Raw genomic sequence first — 14980 nt, 5'->3', positions numbered from 1 at the left:
AAAAACTTAATCAATCTGGACATGCTCCTCTGTGTTTTTATTTTATTTTTTTATCTTCATTTGTTTAAATGTGTTTATATGTGTGCATGAATAAAAATGAAGAAGTTGTAAAGATTTTAATGGAGTATAATGGTTTTTTTAAGGCATTTTTTATTCTTTAGAAGAAACCCCCTGGACAACTGAAGACAGTTGTACTAAATGATTACAGTACAGGGGTCTTCAATCAGGGTTAATGTTAACCCCTAACCCTACAGGAGGGAAGGGAAAACAAAGAGCGGGCATGGCAGTAGCTCCATCAAAGACTCCTCCCAAGCACAGACCCAGCCAAACACTGACTTGCTGAGCAATTGTGTTTAAGCATTTTGTTGTGAGCTTTTTTTTTTAAAGGAAAACCCATCAAGAGAACACACAGATAACACAAGCAGTATTTACAGAAAAAAGGTACACATCAGGAACAGGAGGACATATAGTTAAAAAAGGTGTTCGGTATGTTATCCGAACACCTTTTTTCGGATTATTCAATGGGCATGAGCCCATGGAAACATACAGAACAACCTAAGCCTCTTTAACTATAGACCTTTATAAATCCTTTATTAGTTAAACTTTAGCTTAATTTTCCCCATAACTTAACCATAACCTCCCATTACCATGGATAGTGTTCCAAGAGCAGATAGTCTGAGTTTGCCTTCCTCCTTGTTCTCTATATCCCCAGCAGGTGGCAGCAGATGGCTGCTCATACAAAGGGCCTGTTCCAGGTTCATGTTCTAAAAACGTGGTAGGGCTCCATTCTCGCCATACACTTGCTCTGGAGGAGGAATTCCTGCAAAGTCAACGGCTAATCAAACGGTTGGTCTTGTTTAGATAAATTGGGTCCCTGAGCAAGACCCTTGACCACAGATGGTTCCCTGGGCGCTACTCAGTGTGGCAGCCCACTGCTCTCTACAGGATGGCTTAAACGGCGAGACAAATCTATCCTCTGTGGGATCTTTCTCTTTTTGATCAACAGACATTAAATGATCTTTAAACTGTGTTGTAACTGATTTAGATTAACTTGGACTGTATCAATGGATTGAGCTGGAATGGACTTGAATTAGTAATTACTTTTATTTTATATGCTGGATGGAATTTTGATCTGTTTATCTTGTGACTTACATTCATACATTTGCTGCAAACTGTCCCCAAGTAATCTGAACTTAAATTAATATTATTAAATTAATTATATTCACTTTCTTTTATATTTTTTTAGCCTCGTTGTTGGTTTCTGTTCTTTTTGCGCTCACTGAAATTGGTAAAAGGGCTATTATCTTTTCTGCTGAGTTTACATTGAACAGGGCTGAGGTTAATTTTTAAACCACTTACAGTTTTAGAAATCCCTTTCTGAATGTTTTATCAAATATTTATTTGCATTGTAATTATTTTTATGTCTCACTGAGTAATTTTAAAAGTCACATTCAATAAAATGATCCAGACAGATTGGTCAAAACGTTTCCTATCTAAGGAAACCCAGTACATTGCATCAACTCTTGACAAGCAGCATTCACTCCTCATGAAAGAGCGTTGAGCCACAGTGGACAGCCATCTGCATTGTCCATGGCTTTGATGTCCTAAGCCTAAAGCTCAATATGTACAGGGATGGCTCAAGATAACCTAAGCCACTCTAACTATAAATTTGTCAAAAAGGAAAGTTTTAAGCCTAATCTTAAAAGTAGACAGGGTGTCTGCCTCACGGACCAAAACCTGGGAGTTGGTTCCACAGGAGAGGAGCCTGATAGCTAAAGGATCTGCCTCCCATTCTACTTTTAGAGACTCTAGGAACCACCAGCAGACCTGCAGTCTGAGAGAGAAGTGCTCTGTTAGGAACAAATGGGGTAATCAGAGCTCTGATATATGATGGAGCTTGATTATGTGAAAAAGATAATTTTAAATTATATACTAGATTTAACAGAAAGCCAATGAAGGGAAGTTAAAATTGGAGAAATATGATCCCTCTTTTTGATTTCCATCAGAACTCTTGCTGCAGCATTTTGGATCAGCTGAAGACTTTGAACTGCATTTTGTGGCCTTCCTGGTAGTAAAGAATTACAATAGTCCAGCCTTGAAGCAACAAATGCATGGACTAGTTTTTCAGCATCACTCCTGGACAGAATATTTCAAATTTTGGCGATATTCCATCCATCCATCTATCCATCCATCCATCTTCTTCCGCTTATCCGGGGTCGGGTCGCGGGGGTAGCAGCTTCAGTAGGGAAGCCCGGACGTCCCTCTCCCCGGCCACTCGGGCCAGCTCCTCTTGGAGAACCCCAAGGCGTTCCCAGGCCAGCCAGAAGACATAGTCCCTCCAGCGTGTCCTGGGTCTTCCCCTAGGCCTCCTCCCGGTGGGACGTGCCCGGAACACCTCACCAGGGAGGCGTCCAGGAGGCATCCAAACCAGATGCCCGAGCCACCTCAACTGGCTCCTCTCGACGTGGAGGAGCAGCGGCTCTACTCTGAGTCCTCCCCGGATGACTGAGCTCCTCACCCTATCTCTAAGGGAGAGCCCAGACACACTACGGAGAAAACTCATTTCGGCCGCTTGAGGGTAGGAACGTAGATCGAACATAGATTTGGCGATATTCTGAAGTGAAAAAAGGAAACTCTGGAAACATGTTTAATATGGGATTTAAATGACATGTCTTGGTCAAAAATAACACCAAGATTTTTTACTTTATTAACAGAGGCCAATTTAAAGCCATCCAGATTAAATGATTCATTAAGTTTATTTTTGAGGACTCAGGCCCAAAGATTATAACTTCTGTCTTGTCAGAATTTAATAGCTAAAAATTTAAGATCATCCAGGTTTTGATGTCATCAAGACATGTCTGTAGTAACTGACTAGATTCATCAGGATTATTGGATGATTATTGTTGAGTTTCATCAGCATAACAGTGGAAATTAATCCCTTGCTGTCTCATAATGTTAATTAACTCTTTTGCTGCTTTTTGTTGGATGTGTGCTCTTTTGGTTTCTAATGTTAATATCAAGTTTTTTAAGAACTAAAACAGCAGGTACTGAAAACATTCCAACTATGTTTTATTTTGTGCCCCTTAATATAGGGATACAAATTATTTACAGACAAAATACAAAATGAGATACACAGCTGATGACAGTTTTCTATGTTATTAAAGATGTCATGATAAGGTTTATTTCTCAGCTGTGGACCTTACTGGTGGCTGAGGCTGACAGCATGGTTTGTGAAAGATGCCTTCCAGGGTTTAGGTGTGTGCGGGCTGATAAATGAATGCAAAGCTGGGTGGGCTTAGCTGGCTGTTTCCCTGGGCGTTGACTTTTCCCAACAGTACGTAGTTCTGACCTGAAGGAGAGAAGAAAACAAGAACAAATGTACAAAAGTGACAAAAGCCTGGTCCTGTTCACATTTAAGTGCTAATGAGTTAAATCATGGACCAATTATGTGAAAACTTGATGCCTCATAACCCATCCAACCATCCATTTTCCAACACTGTTGGGGTCGTGAGGGGTTGCTGGTGCCTATCTTCAGCATTCAACGGGCGAGAGGCGGGGTACACCCTGGACAGGTCGCCAGTCAATCGCAGGGTAACACATAGACAAACAGGACAAACAACCATTCATGCACACACTGACACCTAACAACAATTTTAGAGAGGCCAATTAACCTAACAGTCATGTTTTTGGACTGTGGGAGGAAGCCGGAGTACCCGGAGAGAACCCACGCATACACAGGGAGAACATGTGTAGTGGTGGCAGAAGGGGAGTGTTGGCCTAGTGGTTAGAGCAGTGTGCTTGCACTCAGAGAAGGATGCAAGTACCCGGTTCGAGCCCAACTGCCTCCACCCTAGGTCCCTGAGCAAGACACTTAACCGATTGCTCCCCAGGCGCCACACAGTGGCAGCCCACTGCTCCCCAAGGGGATGGGTTAAGATGCAGAAGTGAATTTCTCCATTGTGAGATCGATAAAGTTCTATTATTATGTGGAAGAACATCTAGGATAGGACTGCAACCTAGGACCTTCTTGTGGCAAGGCAACAGTGTGCAGCCCCGCCTCATAACACAGAATTAATCAATTGTTTCCTACTCTTTCATATGATAGAAGATTAAGAAAAGGAGCAGGTGCTTTAGCCCCACCTAGTGTCTATCTGTGCACGTCCTTGGATGTAGTTACTGAACAGTACAAGTCAGATTGGATGAAGTGTGTCAGTAAACAAAACTTTTCAAGTTTTGGCACAGATTCATAAATTGATTTAGGTCTGGACGTTGACTAGGACATCAGCCCTCGGATACGTTATTTTCCAAGATTGGCCTGTCTTTTATTCATTCAGCGTCATCCATTGTCTGATCGATTCTGACCGGCTTTCCTGTTCACACTCAAGAAAAGCATCCCCACGGCATGATGCTACCACTGTCATGTTTTTTAGCGCTTTAGCCCACATGCAGAAAGTATTAGGGAGACCAGCACTCAGTTTAAGAGTTTTTATTAAAGGAACAGATCAAATACACGGAGCTATGACTGGACGCCTGGATCGAGGCCTAAACGTCTGGGCGGGGTTGACTGTAAAGGAAGGAGACCAAATGAGAAGATGATGAGAACAGCGAATTGTGGATAATGCGCGGCTTACCCTTAGTCGGTGAGTGTCGGACTGGGCAGGTTATGGTCAAGGTACTACTGTCTACTCTGATGTGTGGGTGGTGATTGGAGGGCGGCAGATGGAGTCTGGCGAGGAACCCGAGGCAACTACCGCAGGCTGAAGAGACAGATGGAATGACCAGAGGGCTGAGCAGGCGAGCGTCCGTGGGCATCCGGGAAGGGGGTCTCACCCCGGCTGGGTATTTGCCAACTAGTTTGAGGAGGAGAGCCAGCGCGAAAAACTGAGCAAAGGAATCCACGGATCACTCTTCACAAAAATCTCCGGAACAGGTATGTGCATCCAAGCACGCAAAACTGTAGCCAAAACAGGAAAAAACAGAAGATAATCCAATGTAGCAAGAAAACCAGAACAGACTCACGAATAGGTATCCAGGACTTGGTCGGCCTTGTCGTACCGCGACTGGTTAAGGCTCCGGCGTCTTCCATCTGTCACAGCTCTGCTTAAGAAGGCCGCAGATTCTGCTCCCGATGAGCCGCAGGTGTGGGGCACGCCCCCACAATCACCAACACCACCTGTGAGAAAGACTCAGAACCAGAGCAGTCAGACAGCACCCTGACAACCACCACCATGTTCGACAGTGACAAATGTGCGTTCAAGGCAAAATCCAGTATTGATTTCCCTCCAAACTTTCACACCTTCATTGTCACAGGAGATCATTGGCCATTTTATTTCTTTATCTATTTTGTGGCTGAATAACAGCTTCGTGAAACTACAACTTGTGCAGGGAGACCCTTCACATTTATCAATATCTGTCTCAAGACCTCTAAAGCCTTATATATATATATATATATATATATATATATATATATATATATATATATATATATATATATATATATATATACAGGCCAGCTGACAGCTTTGCTAGGGCCCGGGACAACACGCACTCTTTTTGGGGCCCCCCCTCCACACCAGCCACCACGACACACACACACCAAAGAAAGTCAACTTAACTGTATATTTAATGCCCTGGAAATCTCTGTATTTTATACTGGATATTTTCAACCCATCAATTGAATTTAGTGCAGTGGTTGATCTTTTCTTCATAAGAGAACAGCAAGCACTGCAACCAAAATATGGCCTTTTTTGACCTGCTGTATATTAGCCACTCCCTAAGATTGATGTATCATGAAACTGTTGACCTTTCGGGTTTTGTGATTTTTTATTTTATTATTACAATTAAATAATAATAATAATAATAATAATAATAATAATAATAATAATAATAATGTTATGTTCAGTGTTTTTTTTTTCGTAATTCATCTATTATATCTTTCAATCCTTATGTTATTTTGTCTGTATTGTGTGCACCTGCCTGTTGCTCTAATCCTATTATTTTCCCCGTCGTGGGATAAATAAAGAATTAGCTAATGTTATCTTAAATAACACTTTTTAATAGGATATATTATGTACCGGGTTCTTTCAAGGTCTCAATTACATTTTCTGTGTGGGCTCCAGTAACATATTATAGATAATATCTGCTTTGAAAGTTAACATGAACTGCTGCTGAAGATGACCACTCTGATCTACCTGGATGTTCTCTGGAGGACTGAAATGCCTCAGTCAGTGACGTCAGTCTGTGGGTCTGGGTCTGTCGGTGCAATGACAGAAGTTTCGTCTCCTCTGTCCGTTTCTTTTCTTACTCATGGTTTTTCACCCGCTTATATAAAATTGTTGTGTTTTCACTGAATTTAACCAGCTTTTTACAAAACATATAGCTCGATTTCATTTACGGTATTAAAATAGAGCCAAACGGTGCTACTTTCCCTCTTCATGTTTTTCCGCTGCTGTGGTCTCTCTCTCTCTCCGTGTCAGGAGCGCCCGCGGCGGTTGTTTGTGTGTGTTGAGTGGAGAGAGCAGAGTGGGCAGGCCAGGTTGAGCCTATGTGCTGATTGGCTGGCGCCGCTGAGCCATGTACGAGAGGGGAGGGGCAGCAGCAGAGCAGAGTGCTGTGACACAGACGGGGAAACTGGTGAGGCTGCTGCAGTCGCGCAGGCGCTGACTGACACTCTGACCATTTGCCCCCCCCCCCCACCCCTCTGTCGTGGGCCCTGGATAACTGACCCGTTTGTGTCCCCCCCTGTTGGCGGGCGTATATATATATATATATATATATATATATTTATATATATATATATATATATATATATATATATATATATATATATATATATATATATATATGTATATGTGTGTGTGTGTGTGTGTGTGTGTGTGTGTGTGTGTGTGTGTGTGTGTGAGAGAGAGGGAGAGAGAGTGAGAGAGAGAAAGATGGATAGATAGATATAGATACACATATACATATACATACAGATATTGAAGTTTACGGATGTAAGGTGACAACATGCAGCAGCTTGGTCGGATACATGTTTTGTTGGTTTTGCATGCCCCCTGCAGGTCAGAGCAGTGGCAGCAGCTGAGCCGGGCAGACAGGGAGAAGATGGGGATTTCTGATCGTGACTTTGGGGAGTTCTGGTACCACCTCTTTTAGTTAAAATCTTAAAATCTACCATAAACAACGTGTGATGAATAATTTTTCCTGCAAACATCCAAGTGTGTTCATGCTGATTTATCTCCAAACAGGATGGATTTCCAGGACTTCTGCTGCTACTTCACAGACGTTGTGGTGTGCCGGCTGGTGCAAAGGACTCTGCTGCGGCCGAGCTCACACTGGAGAGAGACGCAGATCTATGGGGAGTGGAGTCCAGCTCCAGCTGACCCCACCGCAGCACCTCTTTCATCAGGGAAGCACAGCAGCACCGCTCTGACCCTGAGTAAGAGCAATGTCAGGCTCGAAGGGACAAAACGGAGAGGGACCAAGGTCAAGGAGGGCAATCAGGAAGGAAGGGAAAGGGGAGAAGCTGCTGAGGAGATGAACAGGAGCGGTCAATGTGGGCGATGTATCAACCACAGGGACACCTTTCTGCACAATCCCCAGGTACAGCTGAGGATAAAACGAGTCCTAACAAACACGAGAATGCTGAAAGTACCCCTGACCTTCTTTTTTAGTTCATGTTTGAGGTGCAAAGCAAAGAGGAAGAGGTGCTGATCTGTCTGCAGCAGGAGGATCGAAGGGTCCCGAAGAAAAACGGAGGAGAAAACCTTCCAATTGGTTTTGAGGTACTGAAGGTGGGTAGACACCCTGAATAAAACATGAACTTTTCTCACTTCTTTAAACTTTGTTCTCTGTACAACCATCTCATCCCGTTAAGGTGGAGGCGAACCGCTGAAGGCGGGTGCGGCGCTTTGTGGAGCAGATGTCCAGCTCCATCTATATGTGACTCTGAGAGGCTCTGTGGGACCTGAGGAGTTTTCCAAACTACATTTCATGTTAGGGTGCTGAAATGCCATGCATAAAAATGGGTAAGAAGCTGGTGTCCTGCCAATATATCCCACCCATGCATTTAAAGTCATTGTAAGAAAAAAGTCCACCATCTTTAATTATAAGGAGTTTTAAATCTAAGCTCAAGATGTGTAAATCTTCAACAGTGTAAAAGCACCCAACAGATTCCACAGCAAATTACTCAACATCCCACAAACGGACAAACGTGTTGCAACAAGGCCAGGCACGTTTATCTTTATAGCACATCTCAGTAACAAGACAATTTAAAGTGCTGTACATGAACATAACGTAAGTAAGGGAATCATACAGAGGAAAGTACTTGCCATGGAATAATAGCAGCAGATCAATATAAGTTGGACTACAAACTTAATCTAATGAAGTTAAGCAAACTACAGCAGTTTAAATTGAACCTTAACATAGAAAGGCGACTCTAAACAAATAGGCTTTTACCTTTATTTAAAGGGACTCAGGGTTTTAGCACTGTTACAGTCTTCTGGAAGTTTGTTCCAGATAAGTGAAGCATAAGAACTAAATGCTGCTTCTCCATGTTTGGTTCTGGTTCTGGTTCTGCAGAGTAGGCTGGAGCCAGAAGACCTGAGTGGTCTGGGGGGTTGATACACAGATAACAAGTCTGTGATGTATTTAGGTGCTAAGCCATTCAGGGATTTATAGACTAACAGAAATATTTTAAAGTCTATTCTCTGAGATACAGGGAGCCAGTGTAAGGACTTTAGAACTGGGGTGATGTGCTCTACTCTCTTAGTCTCAGTGAGGACACGAGCAGCAGCGTTCTGGATCAGCTGCAGCTGTCTGGTCCACTTTTTAGGCAGGCCTGTAAAACTACAGCTGCAGTAATCAATTCTACTAAAGATAAACGCATGGATTAGTTTTTTAAGATCCTGCTAATACATTTGTGCTTTAATCCTGGAAATGTTCTTCAGGTGATAGAAGGCCATTTTTGTAATTGTCTTTAGATGGCTTTGAAGGTTCAGGTCAGTCAATCGCTACACCCAGATTTAAGGCCTGATCAGTGGTTACTGGCCAAAGCAGCTGAAGCTGTGTGCTAACTCTTGATTGCTTCTCTTTCAATCCAAAAATTATTAGTTCAGTTTTGTTTTCAGGGCCGGCCCGAGGCACAAGCAAATAAAGCGGCCGCCCAAATTTTTATTTATTTATTTAATTTTTTTTAAGGAAAAGTCCTGTCATATTCAGAATTCAAACTTCTAAAAGTACTTTGAATATGAAATTATTACATATTTTTCAATTAATTATAATTTTTTAAAATTAAGAGTAATTTTCATATGAATGTGCTTTACTGGAGGCATCCCTGTTCTTCAAAGAACAATACTGCCACCTCCCAGTTTGTGACGTCACGGTGCGATATCAGCTGTTGAGTAAGTCCTAATGCTCTTCAAATCCGACCCGTCCCAATGCTCTATCTGGTGTTTGTTACTACGCGCTATTATCCAAGATGGCAACGACCAGTGCACTATGCGAAGCAGAGAGTAATGGATTAAGTAGCGACAGCGATGGGAGTTCTGTGGATTTCGTCCGTCCGTCTTTTTCCGCTTATCCGGGGTCGGGTCGCAGGGGTAGCAGCTTCAGTAGGGAGGCCCAGACGTCCCTCTCCCCGGCCACTTGGGCCAGCTCCTCCGGGGGAATCCCAAGGCGTTTCTAGGCCAGCCGGGAGACATAGTCCCTCCAGCGTGTCCAGGGTCTTCCCCTGGGCCTCCTCCCGGTGGGACGTGCCCGGAACACCTCACCAGGGAGGCGTCCAGGAGGCATCCAAACCAGATGCCCCAGCCACCTCAACAGGCTCCTCTCAACGTGGAGGAGCAGCGGCTCTACTCTGAGTCCTCCCCGGATGACTGAGCTCCTCACCCTATCTCTAAGGGAGAGCCCAGACACACTACGGACAAAACTCATTTCAGCCGCTTGTATCCGGGATCTCGTTCTTTCGGTCACGACCCAAAGCTCGTGACCATAGATGACCACGTCATCCGCGAATAGCAGAGACGCAATCCTAAGGCCACCAAAACGGATCCCCTTAACACCTTGGCTGTGCCTAGAAATTCTGTCCATAAAAGTTATGAACAGAATCGGTGACAAAGGGCAACCTTGGCTGAGTCCAACTCTAACTGGAAACGAGTCCGACTTACTGCCGGCAATGCGGACCAGACTCTGACACCGGTCGTACAGAGACCTGACAGCCCTTATTAAAGGGCCCGGTACTCCATACTCCCGGAGTACCACCCACAGGATCCCTCGGGGGACACAGTCGAATGCCTTCTCCAGATCCACAAAGCACATGTAGACTGGTTGGGCAAACTCCCATGCCCCCTCCAGAATCCTGCTGAGGGTATAGAGCTTGTCCAGTGTTCCAGGACGAAAACCACAATGCTCTTCCTGAATCCGAGATTCAACTATCCGACGGACCCTCCTTTCCAGAACCCCTGAATAGACCTTACCAGGGAGGCTTAAGAGTGTGATTCCTCAATAGTTGGAACACACCCTCCGGTCCCCCTTTTTAAATAGGGGGACCACCACCCCAGTCTGCCAATCCAGGGGAACTGCCCCCGATGTCCACGCAAAGCTGCAGAGCCGCGTTAACAAACACAGCCCCACAACATCCAGAGCCTTAAGGTACTCAGGGCGAATCTCATCCACCCCTGGGGCTCTGCCACCGAGGAGCTTTTTAACAACCTCGGCAACCTCAGCACCAGAGATGGGAGAACCCAACCCAGAGTCCTCAGGCTCTGCTTCCGCAATGGCAGATGTGTTGGTGGGATTAAGGAGGCCTTCGAAGTATTCCGCCCACCGAAACACGATGTCCCGAGTCGAGGTCAGCAGCACACCACCCCCACTGTAAACAGTGTTGGTTCTGCACTGCTTCCCCCTCCTGAGACGCCGGATAGTGGACCATAATCGCTTCAAAGCCGTACGGAAGTCTTTCTCCATGGCCTCTCCGAACTCTTCCCACGCCCGAGTTTTTGCCTCGGCGACCAGCCGAGCTGCCTGCCGCTTCGACTGCCGGTACACATCAGCTGCTTCCGGAGTCCCACAGGCCAAAAAAGCCCGGTAAGACTTCTTCTTCAGCTTGACGGCTTCCCTCACCGCTGGTGTCCACCAGCGGGTTCGAGGGTTGCCGCCGCGACATGCACCGACAACCTTGCAGCCACAGCTCCGACTAGCCGCCTCAACAATAGAGGCGCGGAACATGGTCCATTCAGACTCAATGTCCCCCGCCTCCTTCGGGACATGTTTAAAGTTCTCCCGGAGGTGGGAGTTAAAGCTCCGTCTCACAAGGGACTCTGCCAGACACTTCCCAGCAAACCCTCACAGTACGTTTGGGCCTGCCCGGTCGGACCGGCTTCCACCCCCACCATCGGAGCCAACTCACCACCAGGTAGTGGTCGGTGGAAAGCTCCACCCCTCTCTTCACCCGAGTGTCCAAGACATGCAGCCACAGATCAGATGAAACGACAACAAAGTCGATCATTGAACTGCAACCTAGGGTGTCCTGGTGCCAAGAGCAAATATGGACACCCTTATGCTTGAACATGGTGTTTGTGATGGACAATCCATGACGAGCACAGAAGTCCAGCAACAAAACACCACTCGAGTTCAGATCAGGTGGGCCATTCCTCCCAACCACGCCCCTCCAGGTCCCACTATCATTGCCCACGTGAGCGTTAAAGTCCCCCAGCAGAACGAGGGAGTCCCTAGGAGAGGCACTCTCCAGTACCCCTTCCAGGGACTCCAAAAAGGGTGGGTAAAAAAAATGGGTGCGTCTGTGGATTTATCATCATCATTTGATAGCGATTTGGAATATATAGAAAACTTTCTTGGTAGCAACTTGACTTTTGATGAAATACAGCTATACCAATTTGAGCCAAGGAGACCAATAAGGGACAATGTGAGTTGAATCTGTCTGCTGCAGCTGCTTCATGAATCGGAAAGGTGAAATAACTACTGTTTTTTTCACTTTTACCCGATGTATTGCAATGGGTAAAATTGCCATGCAGGTGGACATTTCAATGGTGAAGTCCTCACAAAATCCGAAATAATTGTTGTTGATCACAGGTGTGTATTATAATTCCTATTGAATTTGCTTGTATAGGGTAGTTCACGCATGACGTCACGCGTGACGTCAGCGCTACATCTGGGTCCCGCGGGTAGGCAAAAAACAGTACTGTTCTCGGCTACTACATGACAAAACGGGTGATTTAGAGCATCCTTTTAGTACGTTTCTGTCGTTTACCGAAGGAGGAAGGACGAAGAAAGAAATGGATATTTTCAATGAAAAGAGCGCAGGCAGACACAATGGACTGGGGGAGCCATCATACCATGACAGAATTTGCAGTCTACACTTCATCTCCGGTAAATGCAACTTAATTCTGCTCTAGTCATTGTTCTACTTAAATAGCGGCGGAGGGGAGGTGGCGATCGCTACACGGGCCGGAGAACAGCAGGCTGCTGCTCCAGACAGCGGCGCAAGTACTTCTGTGTTTACGCTGCAATGTCGCCGACACCCCCACCCATTTTAACAAGACAAAAACACCAAAATAATCCGTACTGAACAATGTTTTTTTCTAACCTACCAGGCGGGTCTTCCTCTCTGCTGAGACGCGGTCTGTGTCCGACGCGGCTTTGTGCTGTTGCACAAACGTGTCAACAACATCCATCCATTTTCTGACCCGCTTAATCCCTCATGGCGTTGCGGGCGTTGCTGGAGCCTTTTTCCCGGTATAAGATAATTGTAGCCGTCCAGTGGTTTCAGGGTCTTTCATGCTCTCTCGTCTGTACTGGCCTGCCGTGTTTATAAGGCAGCTGTATATGTCGCCGTACGGAACACTTGGCCAGCATTTCACAGACTCGCTCCTTCCCTTCAGGCTTTTGCTGTGTGGATCTGGCAATCTGATACCATCAACCATCAACTTACTCTTAAAACGATCTTGTGATACGTTATCTAAAGAAGAAAAATATGTGGAGAACTCGTCAGTTTCTCTGTTTGCGTCCGCCATTGTGTTCGCCTTTTGCCTACCAGTCCGGCGCGCATGCGTGAAAAACCCGCATCAAAACAATAACAATGAACTACCCTATAGCGTGGAGAATTGCCCTTGACGTACCACACCGTGACGTCACTGCCAGAACATGTCAGGAGTGAGGTGTTACCATATTTGGACATTAATGGCCGCTCTCAGACAATTTTTATTTTTTTACTGAGTAACCCCAAATTCATTAAATCACCATGAATGTATTAGTTTTAGGTATAGATAATGATCCATTGATTCTTCCTTGCTGACCGGACTTTTCCTTAAACAATTAAATAACTTAAACAAGTGATATAAATGAATGAATGAATGATGATGAAATAATTTATTTAACATATTTTGTGACATTTATATTGTCAGAAGGTTTAATAAAAGAGTGAAGTATTTTAGGTATCGTTTATTTATTTATTTTGTATTAATACATAACCTTACTGTATTCGTTTATAATATTCTCTATAACATTATAGCGTGGAATTTGTGTCAATAATCTTCTAGCATAGGTGATTCTGCGTGGTGGGAGGGGGGCCCCCAAATCAAATTCTGCTTAGGGCCCCCAAGAGGCTCGGGCCGGCATTGTTTGTTTATATTCAGCTGAAGAAAATGATGGTACATCCATCCATTGATTTGTTCTAAACATTTACTTTCTGAGCCTTCTCTTCATTTCACCCAAATTCTAAAAGAATGGATCTGGTCTGCTGGTCTCTCAATGCAATTGATCAAATATTTTCGATTGGAAGGAAGAGTAAAGGGGACCCATCCTGTCCTGACGGAACACATATCGTGGGATACACCATAGACTCCTGGAACAAGTGGAGAATGGTGTGTTTTTCAATTTTGTCAGTCGAGGACTCTCAATACAAAAGTGTATTTTGGATTTTGGCTTCCCCCCTTATCAAAACTCCCCTGGATGTTATGCCGGAAAGGCCCAGAACTGCCCCCCCCCCCCCCCCCCCCCCGACACCTGTGGATGCGTTCAGAACTGTATCAGCGGTTGATAAACTTTCCATCATATCAAGAACAATGGACATGGACAGCATTCATGGAGAAACTGCACACACTCACTCACACAGACACCACTCATGCTAAATACTAAATAGTTTCACATGTGACACCTAAGTCTCCAAAGTAACCTTCTGAAATGTTGTCTCGTGATATGTGCTTTTCTTGTGGTGAGTTTTTTTTACGTATCTCAAACTGTACCCTGTCAAGGATAAAGTGTAAAATATGTCTGTTTTTCCTCTCCCTCCCCAAATGTTGCTCCTATCCTTCCACAGAGATAAAGGCAACGCCCTAAGGAAACTGCATCACGGAGGGCTCCTTGGCAGCCGAAAGAATGCGCCTATTGGCAGGGTTCTTTGGCACGCATGGCCTCAGTCAACCGTTCCCCTGTCCACCTCTCCCCCCAAGTTCCAAAATGTATGTGATGGACGGTTTGTACTGAAACTGTTATCCTGATTACAATGCAAATTGTAGTTGACAATAAAGATTGATTGATTGATTGATTGATTGATTGATTGATTGATTGATTGATTGATTGATTGATTGATTGAAAGGGTTCATAGTCACCTGGTGACTATGAACCAGGTGACTATGACAGTGATGGAGAGCTGTGTCGTCTGCATAGTTATTGTAACTGATGTTTTTGTTATCTAAGCTAGAGGGAGCATCTAGGTATTGAATGGGGGGGGGGAGGGGGGGGGACCCAGGATGGACCTTTGGGGAACCCCACATATGATTTTTGTGGTCTTTGATGTAAAGTCACCTACTGACACAAATAAATCCCTGCACTTCAAGTAGAATTTAAACCAGTCGAGTTCTGTACCACTAAGGACGACAGTTTTCCAGGTGATCTGATAGAATGATAAACATTGTTGAATGGTGCAGTAATGTCCAATTATACCAGCGTTGTGGTTGTTCCACAG

At 44.8% G+C, this 14980-nt stretch overlaps 1 protein-coding gene across 1 annotated transcript; it reads left to right on the top strand.

The window, feature by feature from the left end:
- Window positions 1-7100: 7100 nt before the first annotated feature.
- LOC118565693 (calpain-5-like) lies at window positions 7101-14485 on the top strand. The gene is made up of 4 exons (XM_036146396.1): window positions 7101-7136; window positions 7245-7599; window positions 7671-8024; window positions 14333-14485. The coding sequence occupies exons 1-3, from the start codon at window positions 7102-7104 to the stop codon at window positions 7809-7811; spliced, it is 531 nt and encodes a 176-aa protein (XP_036002289.1). The 5' UTR covers window position 7101; the 3' UTR covers window positions 7812-8024; window positions 14333-14485.
- The last annotated feature ends 495 nt before the right edge of the window (window positions 14486-14980 follow it).

Source organism: Fundulus heteroclitus, chromosome 14 (assembly GCF_011125445.2).
Source record: "Fundulus heteroclitus isolate FHET01 chromosome 14, MU-UCD_Fhet_4.1, whole genome shotgun sequence".
Lineage (NCBI taxonomy): Eukaryota > Metazoa > Chordata > Actinopteri > Cyprinodontiformes > Fundulidae > Fundulus > Fundulus heteroclitus.
This window is presented reverse-complemented; position numbering and strand designations above follow the sequence as displayed.